This window comes from Somniosus microcephalus, chromosome 3 (genome assembly GCF_052327205.1).
Source record: "Somniosus microcephalus isolate GS21.2 chromosome 3, FLI_Smic_1.0, whole genome shotgun sequence".
In the NCBI taxonomy this organism is placed as follows: domain Eukaryota; kingdom Metazoa; phylum Chordata; class Chondrichthyes; order Squaliformes; family Somniosidae; genus Somniosus; species Somniosus microcephalus.
In genome coordinates, this window is record NC_140989.1 from 339,375,694 (window position 1) to 339,390,841 (window position 15,148).

The window sequence follows — 15,148 nt, forward strand, 5'->3', positions numbered from 1 at the left end:
TAAGCAAAATAGCTACCAGTTTAGCACCACTCGATGTGGTATTTAAAAATATTTATTTAGAAACATAGAAACATGAGAAAATAGGAGTAGGCCATTCGGCCCTTCGAGCCTGCTCCGCTATTCAATATGATCATGGCTGATCCTCAATCTCAATACCATATTCCCGCTCTCTCCCCATACCCCTTGATGCCTTTTGTGTCTAGAAATCTATCTATCTCCTTCTTAAATATATTCAGTGACTTGGCCTCCACAGCCTTCTGTGGTAGAGAATTCCACAGGTTCACCACCCTCTGAGTGAAGAAATTTCTCCTCATCTCAGTCCTAAATGTCCTACCCCGTATCCTGAGACTGTGACCCCTCATTCTAGACCTCCCCGGCCGGGGGAAACATCCTCCCTGCGTCCAGTCTGTCCAGCCCTGTCAGAATTTTATATGTTGTTAAAATAGTCATGCAAAATGCTGCTTATATCGAACAGTTGCGGGTAGGTTTCGAGTATTGCTATTTCTGTTAACATAGCAACAGAGAGACATACATAAGACCAAATCTTTGTCCCGTTGCACATTTATGTGGGCCACAGCAGAAAGGTGGTGTTTCTTGGGTTAGACGGAAGTCTGCCACCATTTGAAACAGTTTTTAATATGGGTTAAATCTGCTCTGTGTGCAAGCCGACTAAGGGAAACTAGTCAACGATAAGCCTATGTACTCTACCTTCTTGGAGGAACGTGTCATGAAAATGGGACTTTTCTATACGAGGTGCTTCATATCAATTGTAGGCAAAAGATCAAAACAGAGAATGCATAGATTTGTATATCTACAGGTTTCAATATGACACTGTGGGTTTTTTTTAAAAAAGGACCCAATTTGCCTGACTCTCATAAATCTAGCTTCTGCCAGAGGTTTTACCTTCAAAAGGGCAGAGGTTGGCCAAAATAGCAGCTCCATGTATACTGACAGAATTGTGTTTTACAGCCTGGTTTCAAATCTTCCATTTGACATTTCTCATCTTCTCATTGGTAACCTTGACCAGGAATATGGGTTTTAAACAGGAAAATAGAAAGCTGTAGATCCCATGGTTTCAGATGAAAATACCTTAAAGGGACAAGCAGGTATGCAAAATTATTTTTGGCACTGGTATGTTGACTTTACACATGGTATGAAAATAGCTGTAGAAATCCCTAGCGTTCCTGGGATACCTGGGATGGCAGGAATGACGTATGAGGAGAGATTGTGTCGATTGGGCTTATACTCACTGGAATTTAGAAGATTGAGAGGGGATCTCATCGAAACCTATAAAATTCTGTCAGGTCTGGACAGACTAGATGCAGGAAGGATGTTTCTGATGGCCGGGGAGTCCAGAACCAGGGGTCATAGTCTAAGGATAAGGGGTAAGCCATTTAGGACTGAAATTAGGAGGAATTTCTTCACCCAGAGAGTGGTGAACCTGTGGAATTCTCTGCCACAGAGGGCGGTGGAGGCCAGTTCATTAAATATATTCAAGAAAGAGTTGGATATATTTCTTGAGGCTAAAGGGATCAAGGGATATGGGGAAAAGGCAGGGACAGGGTACTGAATTGGATGATCAGCCATGATCACATTGAATGGCGGAGCAGGCTCGAAGGGCCGAATGGCCTACTCCTGCTCCTATCTTCTATGTTTCTATGTTTCTATGTTTCAATGTTGATGGGCAAGAACAAACTGTACTTGGTCTTAAAAATGTTGAAAATGTTCACTGCACAAATTGCATAATTGTAATAATTTCATTTATTTCATTTTTTTTTAAACTTTCCTCTCATTCTGCTCTGCCCAGGTGTGTGTGTACTGACCAGTTTTCAGGTTCTTGTCTCTATACCTTACAAGCCTCCCAGATCAGCAGTGCCAGTTCCGGACTCCTACATTTACAAGTATATCTCTCAACTGCATTGTTGGAGACAGGGCCATGGAGCAGTGCACTTGGCAAGTTTGTCTGCAACACAGCGAATTGGCAACTGATGCAATGGCACAGGTGATCCTCTGAGATAGATTGGGTAACATGCGAGTTACAAAATTAGGGTGGGGAAGTTTGTTTTCTATTCGTTCCTGGGATGTGGGCGTCGCTGGCAAGGCCAGCATTTATTGCCCATCCCTAATTGCCCTCGAGAAGGTGGTGGTGAGCCGCCTTCTTGAACCGCTGCAGTCCGTGCGGTGAAAGTACTCCCACAGTGCTGTTAGGGGTGGCGCAGTGGGTTAGACACTAGGTTCGAATCCAGCTCTTACTGATGGGACTTCTCTACTCGCTGGTCTCTGTGAAACAAGTTTGAACAGTCCCAATGTAGCAAACTATCCTTATTCATCAATAACTGGCAATCCCAATCTGCATTTGGCTGCGCTATATCTGACCTCGGAGGGTTTGATGCAGACACCGGGAGAGATTTCCGTTTCCCGAGCACTAACATCCCTCGCCTTGATGAGCACAAGAATAAAAACAAAACTAAGAAATGTATGAGAATAGTCCAGTAATGACCATTCATCTGATCCCTCCCTTCCTCATGGTAAGGAGGTGCTCGGCTTTCATTCGGTGCCTCTATACCATCATGCCACCCTAACTTTTTTTTTAAACTTTCGTATAGAATGCTGTGGCTCTCAATTGGTTAAAAGCAGCCAGAAATCCCTCCTTTTTTTGCCAGGTTTAATTGTATGGAATAACTAAAAGCTGTCCAATGTTTCAGATTACCTCCGTCCACTTGCACCGTGACTGGGACAGACGGTGGCCCTAGGCTGCCACAATGGTACACCATGACATCCACCATATATGCATTTCCAGGTTCCAGATTGGTTATATGCGTGGACCGCACTGAGAGGGGCTGCACCCGAACCTCTCTCTTTATAGAATTCCCGGGGCCAGTGACTCGGACGACAAACCCACTTCCGGTCTCGTGATCTTTGGAAATGTTCCAGCTGATGGAGATGGTGTCCCTGCCCTCGGCCAAGATGCGGTCAATCTTTGGCACCGTGGTGGGTTCTGAATAAAGGGAAAGGAAGGAAGTTCTGGTGCATTTTGTAACTGGGAAGATGAGATGCAAGAATGAACAAAGCCAGGATGGTGCAGTGCCAATGGATAGATGGTAAGGACATGTACGACAAACTATGCAAAAAGCTGACATTAATACACAGATCATATGGAAATGTGACATTACCTCTATAGGAGACATGCTAGTTATATGGCTATAGACTAATTAATAACAGTTCCTTTATCACTAACATAATCTTAAATATTGCCATCTTGTCACATATGGACAGGAGTTGGCATGAAGATATCCACAAGCCATAATGTACTACACATGCAAATTACTACCTTGCTAGTATGCAATACGTTCAGGAGCTGACACTAAGATAGGAGCTATATGGCATTATACATCAGTGAATCATTCCCTTTTATTCTGTCTATACTGTATTGGGTCGAATACTCAATATGTGTTTCTGGCACTAAGCTCATGGTCTACAGAGCAGCAGTGATACCCGCCCTGCTGTATGCCTCAGAGACATGGACCATGTACAGCAGGCACCTCAAAGCACTGGAGAGGTACCACCACCGCTGCCTCCGCAAGATCCTGCAAATCCATTGGCAGGATAGGCGCACCAACGTCAGTGTTCTTGCTTAGGCCAACATCCCCAGCATCGAAGCTTTGACCACGCTCGATCAGCTCCGATGGACGGGTCACATTGTCCGCATGCCCGATACGAGACTCCCAAAACAAGCGCTCTACTCGGAGCTCCGGCACGGCAAGAGAGCCCCAGGTGGGCAGAGGAAACGCTTCAAGGACACCCTCAAAGCCTCCTTGAAAAAGTGTAACATCCCCACCGACACCTGGGAATCCCTGGCCCAAGACTGCACAAAGTGGAGGAGAAGCAGCCGGGAAGGCGCCGAACACCTCGAGTCTCTTCGCCAGGAGCAAGCGGAAGCCAAGCGCAGGCAGCGCAAGGAGCGCACGTCAACCCAAGCACCTCACCCACCCGCCCCTTCAACCACCGTCTGCCCCACCTGTGACAGAGACTGTAGGTCCCGCATTGGACTCATCAGCCACCTGCAAACTCATTTTTAATGTGGAAGCAAGTCATCCTCGGTTCCGAGGGACTGCTCAACAAGAAGGATGTGTTTCTGGTAGGCAAGGCTCTGCACCAGGAGCATGCAGTCGGAATAAAGTCCTGCACGTGTACAAGGGGTAGTTCCAGGCATAAAACACTCTTACAGTATTCTACATTTATCCGCTTTAGCTACTGTATACTGTACATATATGAGTTTGCATTGAGATATTTGATTTTGTGAGATAGATTAGCAACAGACTCCATTAACAGTCAAAGAAATCTAAAAACTTGCAGGTAATTACCTGGGCAATCTGTTTCTAATATGGTTTCAGGACCTGGGGGTCCCTCTCCTCCCTCTCCTGGGCGAGTGAGCTGTACTTGAACCAGATAACTTGTCGAGGGTTTCAAGTTCATCAGTGTGATTGGCTCATTGTTATCAACTGAAATAATGCAGACAAAACATTTCTTAATTTAAGCAAAGATTTTATTAAGTTCCATTAACTAGTCTTTGACAGTCTCATTTGCAAGCACTGTGGGGAACTTTTGTCTTTGCAGCCACATTAGGTTACTATTTGCTGCCGATCTGCCGTCTGTTGCAACATAGAAGTGAATTGGAGTCCCCAGGCTTTGTACAAATAGGAATACAAAAGATTCCGCTCAATCAACATACGACCACCAACACTGAATAATGCACGGGAATGTGCACAGCACCATTACTGACATCACTGGGTTTCCTCAAGGGGAATACCCCCATCTGCACTCGGAAGAAGCGCAGGATTGCTGGAAAGGTGCTGGGCAGGTTGGGCAGCACGAGAGGGTCTCCGCACCCACCCGCCGATACCTGCAAACCCACATCTGCAGACAGACGTGGCCAGACTTTGGCAGAGGTTTAGTGCATGCGGAGGCTCCAATTGTCCCCACCCCTTTAAATTCCACTTACACACAAATGCTCTCTGGCATTGCTTGTATGCTCCCGACACTTGCCTCAGTATATATCTGCGTCTGTGTATTAATAAACATATAAATGGACTAACCTAGGAAGTTAGAGAGTGATTTTATCATATTACCACTCAGGCGGATTTTGCACCATCTCTTAACCTTTTATTGGTTTAGGGAGGGAGAACGCCCTCCTTAAACCTCTCTACCTCTTTTTCCTCCTTAAAACCCACCTCTTTGACCAAGCTTTTGGCCATCTGCCCTAATTTCTTATGTGGCTCGGGGTCAATTTGTTGCCTTATAACACTCCTGTGCAGCGCCTTGGGACGTGTTACTATGTTAAAGGCGCTGTATAAATGCCAGTTGTTGTTGTTTAGCCATGACTAGCACCAGAAAGAGGATCTTCGGTCCCGGCAACATTTAAGGATGGCGCTAACTGCAATACTGAAGCGGTCCACTAGGGGGCACTCCTATCAAATGTTTTCTCTGCTAAAACCCTGTCAACTGGTCTTTAAGTAGCCAGTCTGGCGAAAATGCTACTCTCTTAATTTGACATAAAGTTCGCAAAGATTTATATAACCTCCTATCCCTTACTGTTCTGTTAACAGTGATATTATTCATTTCTTTGATATGACTTACCTACTATTGAAGACCACTGTGCCCCGCTGTCAATTGGCTTGTAGAGGAGTTTGACCGACTTCACTGGTCCATCGCCAGTAAAGGTCTCACTGTTTGGGCTCACTTTTAGCTGCTTGCTTTTCTTTTCCAGGACTTCTGGTGTGTTTACTGGGGTAGGAGGAGCTGCAACAACAATTAGTGGTTGTTTTTGAAATAAGAAAAAAAACCATAATAGACGATCCACTGGTGCGACCAAAAACAAAACCGCAACAAAAGGCAAATCCACGTGTGGCTGTTCGGCAACTCCTGTCAGTTGCTCAAAAGAGGTTTGGAAAAAGGACGCCTGTTGTGTATGTACCTTTAAGAAAATAACTGGTCTCAGACTGCAGTACCGGCAGTGACCACCCCTGTATAAAAGGCGCTAGAGAGCCTCTGTTGGTTAGTTTCGTTTATGCCTTTCACCAGTAAAGATCTCTTTGTTTCTCTCCTGCTAGTCCGTGTCTCAATCATTCACGGACTTAACACTGGCGACGAGTTAGAAACGAACTTACCTGCAACTCAGCAGCAGCTCCGACGACGTGTTGAAGGTCGGAGCCAGAAGAAAGAAAAAAAAAAATAGGCCATTGAAACTCGAGAAACGGGCGTCGACCGTCAATCATCGATTTCAAAACTTGCAGGAGAGACTGTCCAGAGCCAGGCTGGGTTCCTCGGTCCGTGGTTTCCCAGCTAATCGGGCTGGTGGCAGGTAGTGCTCTGATCCTTCCTGGGCTGCAACGGGGCCGGGCAGCGAGTTGGGAAGCAAGGAGAGAGAGAGAGGGTGGAGCATACAGGGCGCGGCCGGTGTTTCGAAGCTGGGCAGCGTTCGGACCTCAGAAGAGGGAGGGAAGTGTCCCAGAGGGTTCGCTCCACGACGGGAAGATAATAAAAGAAAACAAATTAATATTTAACGCGCAGGAAACCGTGGAAAGCAGCGCTAACAACAGCAGGGAAGAAGGAAAAGCGCGGGAGGCGCCATTTTGTTAAATCGGAGAAGAAGGCAAAGCGCGGGAGGCGCCATTTTAGATTTGCAAGATGCCGAAGACTGGCTGTATCACTGCTTTTGATAATATATTAGAGGACTGGACCACGTATGTGGAAAGAGTCGAGGTATATTTCGAGGCAAATGAAATAGCGGAGGGGAAAAAGGCATCAATATTGCTAAACGTAATGGGCGCTAGAACGTACGGCCTATTGCGGGATCTGATTACTCCAGCCAAACCGAAGGCGAAGAGTTTTAATGAAATTGTTGCTGTTCTACAGGAGCACTTAAACCCTGCACCGCTGTTGATAGCAGAAAGATTTAAATTCCACAGGAGAACTCAGCACAAAGATGAGAGCAATGCTGAGTATCTTACGGAACTACGCAAGCTATCAAAGCACTGCCAGTTCGGAGCAGGTCTGGCAGATACCCTACGGGACAAATTTGACTGTGGACTCCTGAGTGAAGGAACACAGAAGAAGTTACTCACAGAAAAAGAGCTGACGCTAGATAAGGCTTTCAGTGTGGCAGTATCGTATGAAGCAGCAGCCAGGGGAGGTGCAGAAATTCAACAAAAACCACAGGAATACGGCACCCATGAAATGACACGGGGATTTGCAAAATGTTATCGCTGCGGCAGAACTAACCATGACCAGAAGGACTGCTGGTCCAAAGACAAAATATGCAGACAATGCGGGAAGATTGGACACATTGCACGAGTTTGTAGGTCTGGGAAGAAGACCAGCGACAACAAAAAGGCTACTAAGGAACCGTACAAGAAAGTACAAAAGATGACGGACAGTAGTTCCGAAGACCAGATGAGCGATAGTGAATCCGAGAACAGGAGATTAAGCTGTCTCAAACTTCACAATGTAATCGCAAAAGAGGATCACCGAACCATTTGGGCCACCCTCACGATAGCAGGGTCCCAAGTTAAAATGGAATTGGATACAGGATCAGCGCTAACCGTCATGAATCGACGAGACTATGAGCGGCTATTTTCACACATACCCTTGAGAGAGACATCCATCGTCTTGACGACGTATACAGGGCAAAAAGTATACCCCAGAGGAAAAATAAGGGTGCCCGTCGAATACAATGGCAAGAAAATATGGAAATTGTATCTCTACATACTGCCAAATGGTGGACCACCGTTATTGGGACGGGAATGGATCAGGAAGACAAACTTAGATTGGCATTCCATTCATGCAATGACGGTGGACGGTAAAAAAGATGAAGACGTCACTCCTGGACGATTGTCACCAATCTTAGCTAACGCCAAAGAGGTATTTCAACAAGAACTGGGCACGCTTAAAGGCGTAACCGCCTCGTTAAAAATAGAAGAGAATGCAGTTCCCAAGTTTTTCAAAGCGAGACCGGTACCATATGCAATTCGTCCAGCCGTCGAGGCAGAGCTGGAGAATCTGGAGAAGGCGGGCGTGTTGTCTAAGGTCGACTGGAGCGAGTGGGCGACACCCATCGTTCCTGTCATGAAGAAAACGTTAAGCAATAAGTCCGGGGAGCGAAGGAAGATTCGCATCTGTGGGGATTTCAAAGTGACGGTGAACCCTGTCCTTCACACAGTACAATATCCTCTTCCAAGGATAGAAGACATCTTCGCCTCGCTGTCTGGAGGGAAGCGTTTTACAAAAATTGACCAAGCACAAGCATATTTGCAGATGGAGGTTGAAGAGTCCCCTAGGAAGTATCTCACAATAAACACTCACAAAGGTCTTTACCAGTATCATCGATTGGTATTCGGAGTAGCATCGGCTCCGGCGATATGGCAAAGAGTGATGGAACAAGTCCTGCAAGGGATTCCGGGGACTCAGTGTTACTTGGACGACATCCTTGTAACAGGTGAAGATGACAGTGAACACCTTAACAACCTAGAACAGGTGCTCACTAGACTACGGGAACATGGGCTGCGAGCCAACCGCCCCAAGTGCGAATTTTTTAAGAAACAGATATCGTATTGTGGCCACGTGATTGATGAACAGGGGTTACATAAGTCCCCTGACAAAATTGAAGCGGTTGTTAAGGCCCTAGCGCCTGAAAATGTGTCGCAACTGAGGTAATTCCTCGGGTTGGTGAATTACTATCATAAGTTTTTGCCGAATTTGTCGACAATTCTGCATCCACTGAACGCCCTGCTACGAACGGGGGTAGCATGGAAATGGAGCGATGATTGTAAACGTGCTTTTCAGAAGAGTAAGGACTTAATCACTTCGAAGGAAGTATTCGCTCACTACAACCCAGCACTGCCAATCAGGCTGGCGTGTGATGCGTCTCCCTACGGCATTGGGGCGGTACTGTCACATAAATTCCTTGATGGTTTGGAGAGGCCGATAGCTTTTGCGTCACGCTCGTTAACCTCTGCCGAGCGTAACTACGCCCAGATTGACAGAGAGGCCCTCAGCCTAGTGTGGGGGGTGAAGAAGTTCAATCACTATCTGCACGGTCAAAAATTTACTCTACTAACCGATCATCAACCTCTTGTCTCCATTTTCAACCCTCAGAAGGGCGTACCGACAATGACAGCACAACGGCTGCAGAGATGGTCCCTTTTCCTAGGGGCACACCAATATGACATCGAGTACAAAAGAACTAAACAGCATGGAAATGCTGATGGATTGTCACGTCTACCATTGCCGACAGTGGAAGAAGAAGACCTTGCAGTGGATCCAATGGAGTTATTCCACTCGACCATAGTCGAATGTCTCCCTGTGACGAATGCAAACATAGAAAAGGAAACACGGAATGATTTAACGGTGAAGGGATGGCCAGCACATGGCGAATCACTGCTGCCAGCATTTTTGCCAAGAAGAGAACAGCTGTCAGTGTGCAGAGGAACCTTGATGTGTGGATCCAGAGTAGTAATTCCACCTAAGTTGACGGATAGAGTGCTCAATGAGCTTCATGAGGGTCATCTGGGTGGGGTAAAAATGAAGAGCTTAGCCAGAGCGTTTGTGTGGTGGCCGGGAATCGATAGAGAAATCGAAGAGATGACCAAGAGCTGTGCAGGATGCCAGAAGGTCCAAAACGCCCCACCACAAGCTCCTCTGCATCCATGGGAGTGGCCCTCATCTCCATGGCAAAGGGTGCACATTGATTTTGCTGGTCCCTTCATGGACTCGATGTTTTTAATTGCGGTGGATGCACATTCAAAGTGGCCAGAGGTAATAAATATGTCCTCAACCACCACGGAAAAAACGATCGCAGTTTTACGGACCATATTCGCCAGGAATGGGCTGCCTGAACAGATTTGCTCTGACAATGGACCACAGTTTGTGTCTGAAGAGTTCCGGAGGTTCTTAAAGAGCAATGGTGTTAAGCATTACACATCTGCCCCATATCATCCAGCCACTAATGGATTGGCCGAGAGGTTTGTCCAAACATTCAAGAAGGCTATCAAGGCAATGTGTAATGAAGTTATACCCCTACAACACAAGGTGGACAACTTCTTGTTTGCCTACCGGAATGCGACACATGCGGTTACCAACCAAACTCCAGCCATGATGTTCTTCAATCGAAGACTACGATGCCGCTTGGATTTGGTTAAGCCAAACGTCCGAAGAGATGTGGAGAACAGGCAGTTTCAGAATATGAATGAAAGGCCGACCAGGACTTTTAAGATAGGTCAACCAGTTTTGGCCCGGGACTACCGCACTGAGAAATGGCAGCCAGGAACGATTTGTACACGACAAGGGCCTCTCATGTATACCGTGGACGTTGGGAAGAGCATTGTAAGACGCCATGCTGACCAGATTCTAGAGTCACTGGAAAACGTCAACTCCACACCACGATCTGATACACCCGGTAATGAAATCGACGTTCCAATTGCAGCTACCGCAGAACCGGTAATATTGGAAGCAGATGAACCAAACAACGACATTCATTCCGACTCAACATTGCCAGAAGAACCTGATACTCCAAAGAGGCGTTATCCAGACAGAATCAGGAAGCCTCCTTGTAAAGTCTGTGGGTTGTGCAGTTAATAAATACACAGACTTCAGAAGTAACAAACAAACAGGTCTTTACTATTCGAAGGTCCGGGCGAATCTGCCCCAGAAATCCTGCTACAACACTTATATACTGGTGTGGTCACTATCGGTATTACAGTATACAGAAGCCAAACAAATAGTGCCACACCTGAAGTAGTTCCCTTAAAGGTAGACGGGTACATACACTACAATCCTCCCTTTTTAGCTTATTACTTACAGAGTCCCCGTTAAACATACATATCTTCAACTTCCTATAAAACAAATTACAGCTATAATCTCAGTGGAGTCAATGTCCTATAAAACAATTTACAAATATAATCTCGGTGGAAACAGTTCACAGGTTCCGTCTCTGCGGAAACAGTTCATAGATTCAGTCTCTGATCTTGACTCATTCCGAACAACATTTCTTTGGGGTAGCCGGTTCACCTGGCTAGCGTGACTCCTCCATAGCCTTTTTCTTGACGTAGCAGCTTGAACTTTCATCCTGTTGAACCAGCAGTGCGGACTTTGACAACCAACTGGCTGTCTTGACATTTTCCAGTTTTTCAACTAATTTAGCTCCTTTCGTAATGTCCCGCCTGGAATGGTAGAAGTGCTAATATTTTAGACAGTTATTATCTTCTGCTTCTTCTTTTTCTTTTCTGCCTTTTTGAAACTCTCGGAGCTCCTTTCTCGGCTGCCAGCTGAAGCGCCACCAACTCTCTATGTTCCTTAGACCTTAAGTGCTTCATCCGGATTTCAGCACTTTGAGAGTTTTCATCACAAGCTGGGCAGACCACATCCTCATAATATTCAGTGTCACTCAACAGGTCATGGTAATATTCAGGTTCGTCCTGAGTTAGGCCAGCGAGAGAGACTTCTTCTTCCTCCTCACCCGTCTGGACGTTAGCTGACGGTGGTTCCTTCCCTAAACATCTTTCTTGAAAAGCCTTCTTCATGCATTCATATTCATCCCGCTCTTCCTGGGTTATCTGCCATTCCTTCACGACGGACCTCATTTGTGAGTTCAATACCTTCCTTTCCACCGGTAATTGCGCTATCAGGCTATTTAACCCTTCTACTGAAGTAACGGTTTCCACCTTCTTCTGTTCACCTTGACGTGATTCAACGTACTTTTGGCATCCTTGTAAAATTTGTGTTGCCACCTCAGCTATCTCCGTGACTTTTGAGAGCTCCGGACTCGTTCCCCCTGAAGATTGAAGCTCGTGTTCAGATTGTTCCCCTTGCAGAGTCTTGTCCTTCAGCATATGAAGGAGTTGGCCGACCGTTAACTCTTCCCTGGGAACACGGTGGATCAGAGTCTTCTCCATTTCATCCACCTCTTTCTCCAATACTTCCACCTTACGTTCCTCTTGAACTTTGGCTTTCAGCGCTCGGCAAAGTTGCGCCCTGATGCTCTCTAGTTCATGTTCAGGGACCATTCTTACAGTGTCCTGTTCTTCCACTGCAAGGATTCCCAGTTGAATCTGTTCTTCAAGTTGTTGAACCTCAGACATTGCCGCCTCATATTTGCCTTGGGTGTCCTTCAATGTTTTTATAAGTTCTTGGACATCCTGTCTTTCATGCTCTGCCATGATTTTCACCTCTAATTGCTCATCTATGGATGGAGCTTCTATCGATGAGTCTGTCTTGGCCTTGAGCTCATCAAGAATTTCCTGCAGCCTTTGGACTTCTTGCTCATGTTCAACCTTTAGTTGTTCATATGCTTCTACTGAAACTAGCTTTTCGGAGGCTGCCGAGTTAACCCCCTCCAGAATTGTAGCCTGGGCCTGTTCATACTGTTCTTTCAACTTCTCACACTCTGCTTGTAAAGAGTCGTAAAGAAGAACTGGAATAAAATCCTGGCTCCCTGAAGATTCCTCTTCCTTTGGTTCATTCTGTAAATATTCTAGTTCCTGAACAGCATCAGGGGAATGTGATTGGTATTTGACCATGATGGCTCTATGGTTGCTCTCTGCTTGAGCTAGCTGTCTCTGTAGTCTTTCCAGGTTCCCCCATTCGGTGTCCCAGAACTTTTCCATATTTTTCATCTCCTGTACGAGACGATCACTCAACTGTTCTAATTGTTGTCGTACTTTGACATAAGTTTGCGTCCGAGCTCGGTGTTCTTCCGTCATGGATGAATCCTTTGCTTGAACAGGCTCAGAATTCTCTGTCAACCTGGAGTTCTGCTCTGCAGCTTTATTCTTCTTGGTACCATAAGTCCTTCTGCCTGTCTTCGTTTTCGACTTGGTCTTATCATCATCCATTTCAGAATCTGAGCTAATAGCTTGCACCGAGTCCTCCCTCATTATGGCTTTTAGGTAATGCCATTCCATGTCTATTTTCTTAATCCACTCCCGTCCTAGAAGTGGTGGTCCTCCCTCAGGTAATACGTACAAGCTCATTCTTGGGTGTTCTTTACCCCTATCTCTCACCTTGACTCTTATTTTCCCCACGGGGTATACGTTATGCCCCGTGTATGTCTGTAATACGAACTTGGTATTTCTTAAAGGTATGTGAGAGAATAGCCGGTGGTAGTCCCTTCGGTTGATGACTGATAGAGCTGATCCAGTGTCCAGCTCCATTCTTATTTGGACTCCAGCTATTTTTAGTATGACCCAGATGGCCTGTAGATCCGTTTCTTTACCCACATTGTGGATTCTCAGACTACCCAGCTCCTGGTTGTTTGGGTCTGAGTCTGAATTCTGTTCGTCTGAACTCTTCTCAGCCACCTTGTGTACCTTGTTGTACTTTTCTGGTGGTGGCTTCCTTTGATTATTGATCTTTTTCCCGGACCGGCATACCTTCGCGATGTGACCCAGTTTGCCACATTTCCTACACTCTTGGTTCTTAAACCAGCATTAATTCTGGTCATGCGTTGTCTTCCCACAACGGTAGCATTTTGTTGTGCTTGAAGTAATTTGGTCCACCCCGAGTGCCGCCGCCTTTAGTTGCATTTCCGCCGTTCCTTTCGCTGCGGCTTCGTGCGATGCAGCTATAAGGACAGCTCTGTCCAGTGTGAGGTCATTCTCTTCCAGTAGTTGCTTCTGCGTCCCTTCTTTGGACAATCCGCATACGAACTTGTCCCGCAGCGCTTCTGTCAGATTCCCTCCGAACTGGCAGTATTTCGCTAGCCTACGCAGTTCGACCAAGTATTCCGCATTGCTTTCGTCTTTCTTCTGCGTTCTTGCGTAGAATTTGAATCGTTCAGCCAGCATCAGCGGTGTGGGGTTCAAGTGGTCCTTCAGCACAGCCACAATCTCTTCGAAGGTCTGATCCGCTGGTTTATTTGGTGCTATTAGATGCTTCAAGAGCCCGTATGTTTTTGCCCCCATCGAGTTTAGCAATGTTATCGCCTTGTCGTCTTCCTCTATTTTGTTGGCTTCGCAATAGATCTCTATGCGTTCCACGTACGTGGCCCAGTCTTCTATTTCAGAATTAAAGTCGTTAATATTCCCTCGCTTAGGCATCTTTCTTCCCTTGGGAGCAGCACCAGTATTTCTTATTTATTTATTTGTTTCTAAGATACATAGATACATAGATAGATACATAGAAGATAGGAGCAGGAGTAGGCCATTCGGCCCTTCGTGCCTGCTCCGCCATTTAATGAGATCATGGCTGATCCTTTAATTCAGTATCCCGTCCCCGCCTTCTCTCCGTAACCCTTAACCCCTTTTGCCCGTAGAAATATATCTAATTCCCTCTTAAATATATTTAATGAGCTGGCGTACACTGCCCTCTGTGGCAATGAGTTCCACAGGTTCACCACTCTCTGAGTGAAGAAATTCCCCCTCATCTCTGTCCTAAATGGTTTAGCCCTTATCCTTAAATTATGTCCTCTAGTTCTGTTCTCACCCGCCAAGGGAAACATTCCTTCTGCATCCAGTCTGTCTAGACCTGTCAGAATTTTATACACTTCTATGAGGTCCCCTCTCAATCTTCTAAACTCCAGTGTGTACATCCCTAAACTACATAGTCTCTCCTCATAGGTCATTCCCGCCATTCCTGGTATCAGCCTGGTGAATCGCCGCTGCACCCCCTCCATGGCAAGAACATCCTTCCTCAGATGAGGCGACCAAAACTGTACACAGTACTCGAGGTGTGGTCTCACCAGTGCCCTGTACAGCTGCAGCAAGGTATCCCTGTTCCTGTATTCTAACCCTTTTGCTATGAAGGCCAGCATACCGTTTGCCTTCTTGACCGCCTGTTGCACCTGCATGCTCGCCTTCAGTGACTGGTGTACAAGAACACCCAGGTCTCTCTGTACTTCCCCCTCTCCCAATCTATTGCCATTTAAATAATAATTTGCCCTCCCGTTCCTGCACCCAAGGTGGATAACTTCGCACTTGTCCACATTATAGTGCATCTGCCATTTATCCGCCCAATCGCCCAGTCTGTCCAAATCGCTCTGGAGCTTCCTGGTCTCTTCCTCTGAGCGAAATCGGCGGTTTCCCGCTCTTTCCTTCTCTCCCCGCCCACTTCAATGGCGGTATGTCAATCAAGATGGCGGTTTTCCCACGAAAATGGC

At 46.3% G+C, this 15,148-nt stretch overlaps 1 protein-coding gene across 1 annotated transcript in view; it reads right to left on the bottom strand.

The window, feature by feature from the left end:
- tie1 (tyrosine kinase with immunoglobulin-like and EGF-like domains 1) overlaps positions 1-15,148 on the bottom strand; it is a 162,923-nt gene that overhangs the window by 51,479 nt on the left and 96,296 nt on the right. Inside the window, exons 10-12 of the mRNA XM_085983239.1 lie at positions 5,638-5,799; positions 4,365-4,502; positions 2,711-2,998 (exon numbers count right to left, since the gene is read on the bottom strand). Of these exons, the coding sequence (XP_085839365.1) occupies positions 2,711-2,998; positions 4,365-4,502; positions 5,638-5,799 (588 nt within the window). The remainder of the gene's footprint in view (positions 1-2,710; positions 2,999-4,364; positions 4,503-5,637; positions 5,800-15,148) is intronic.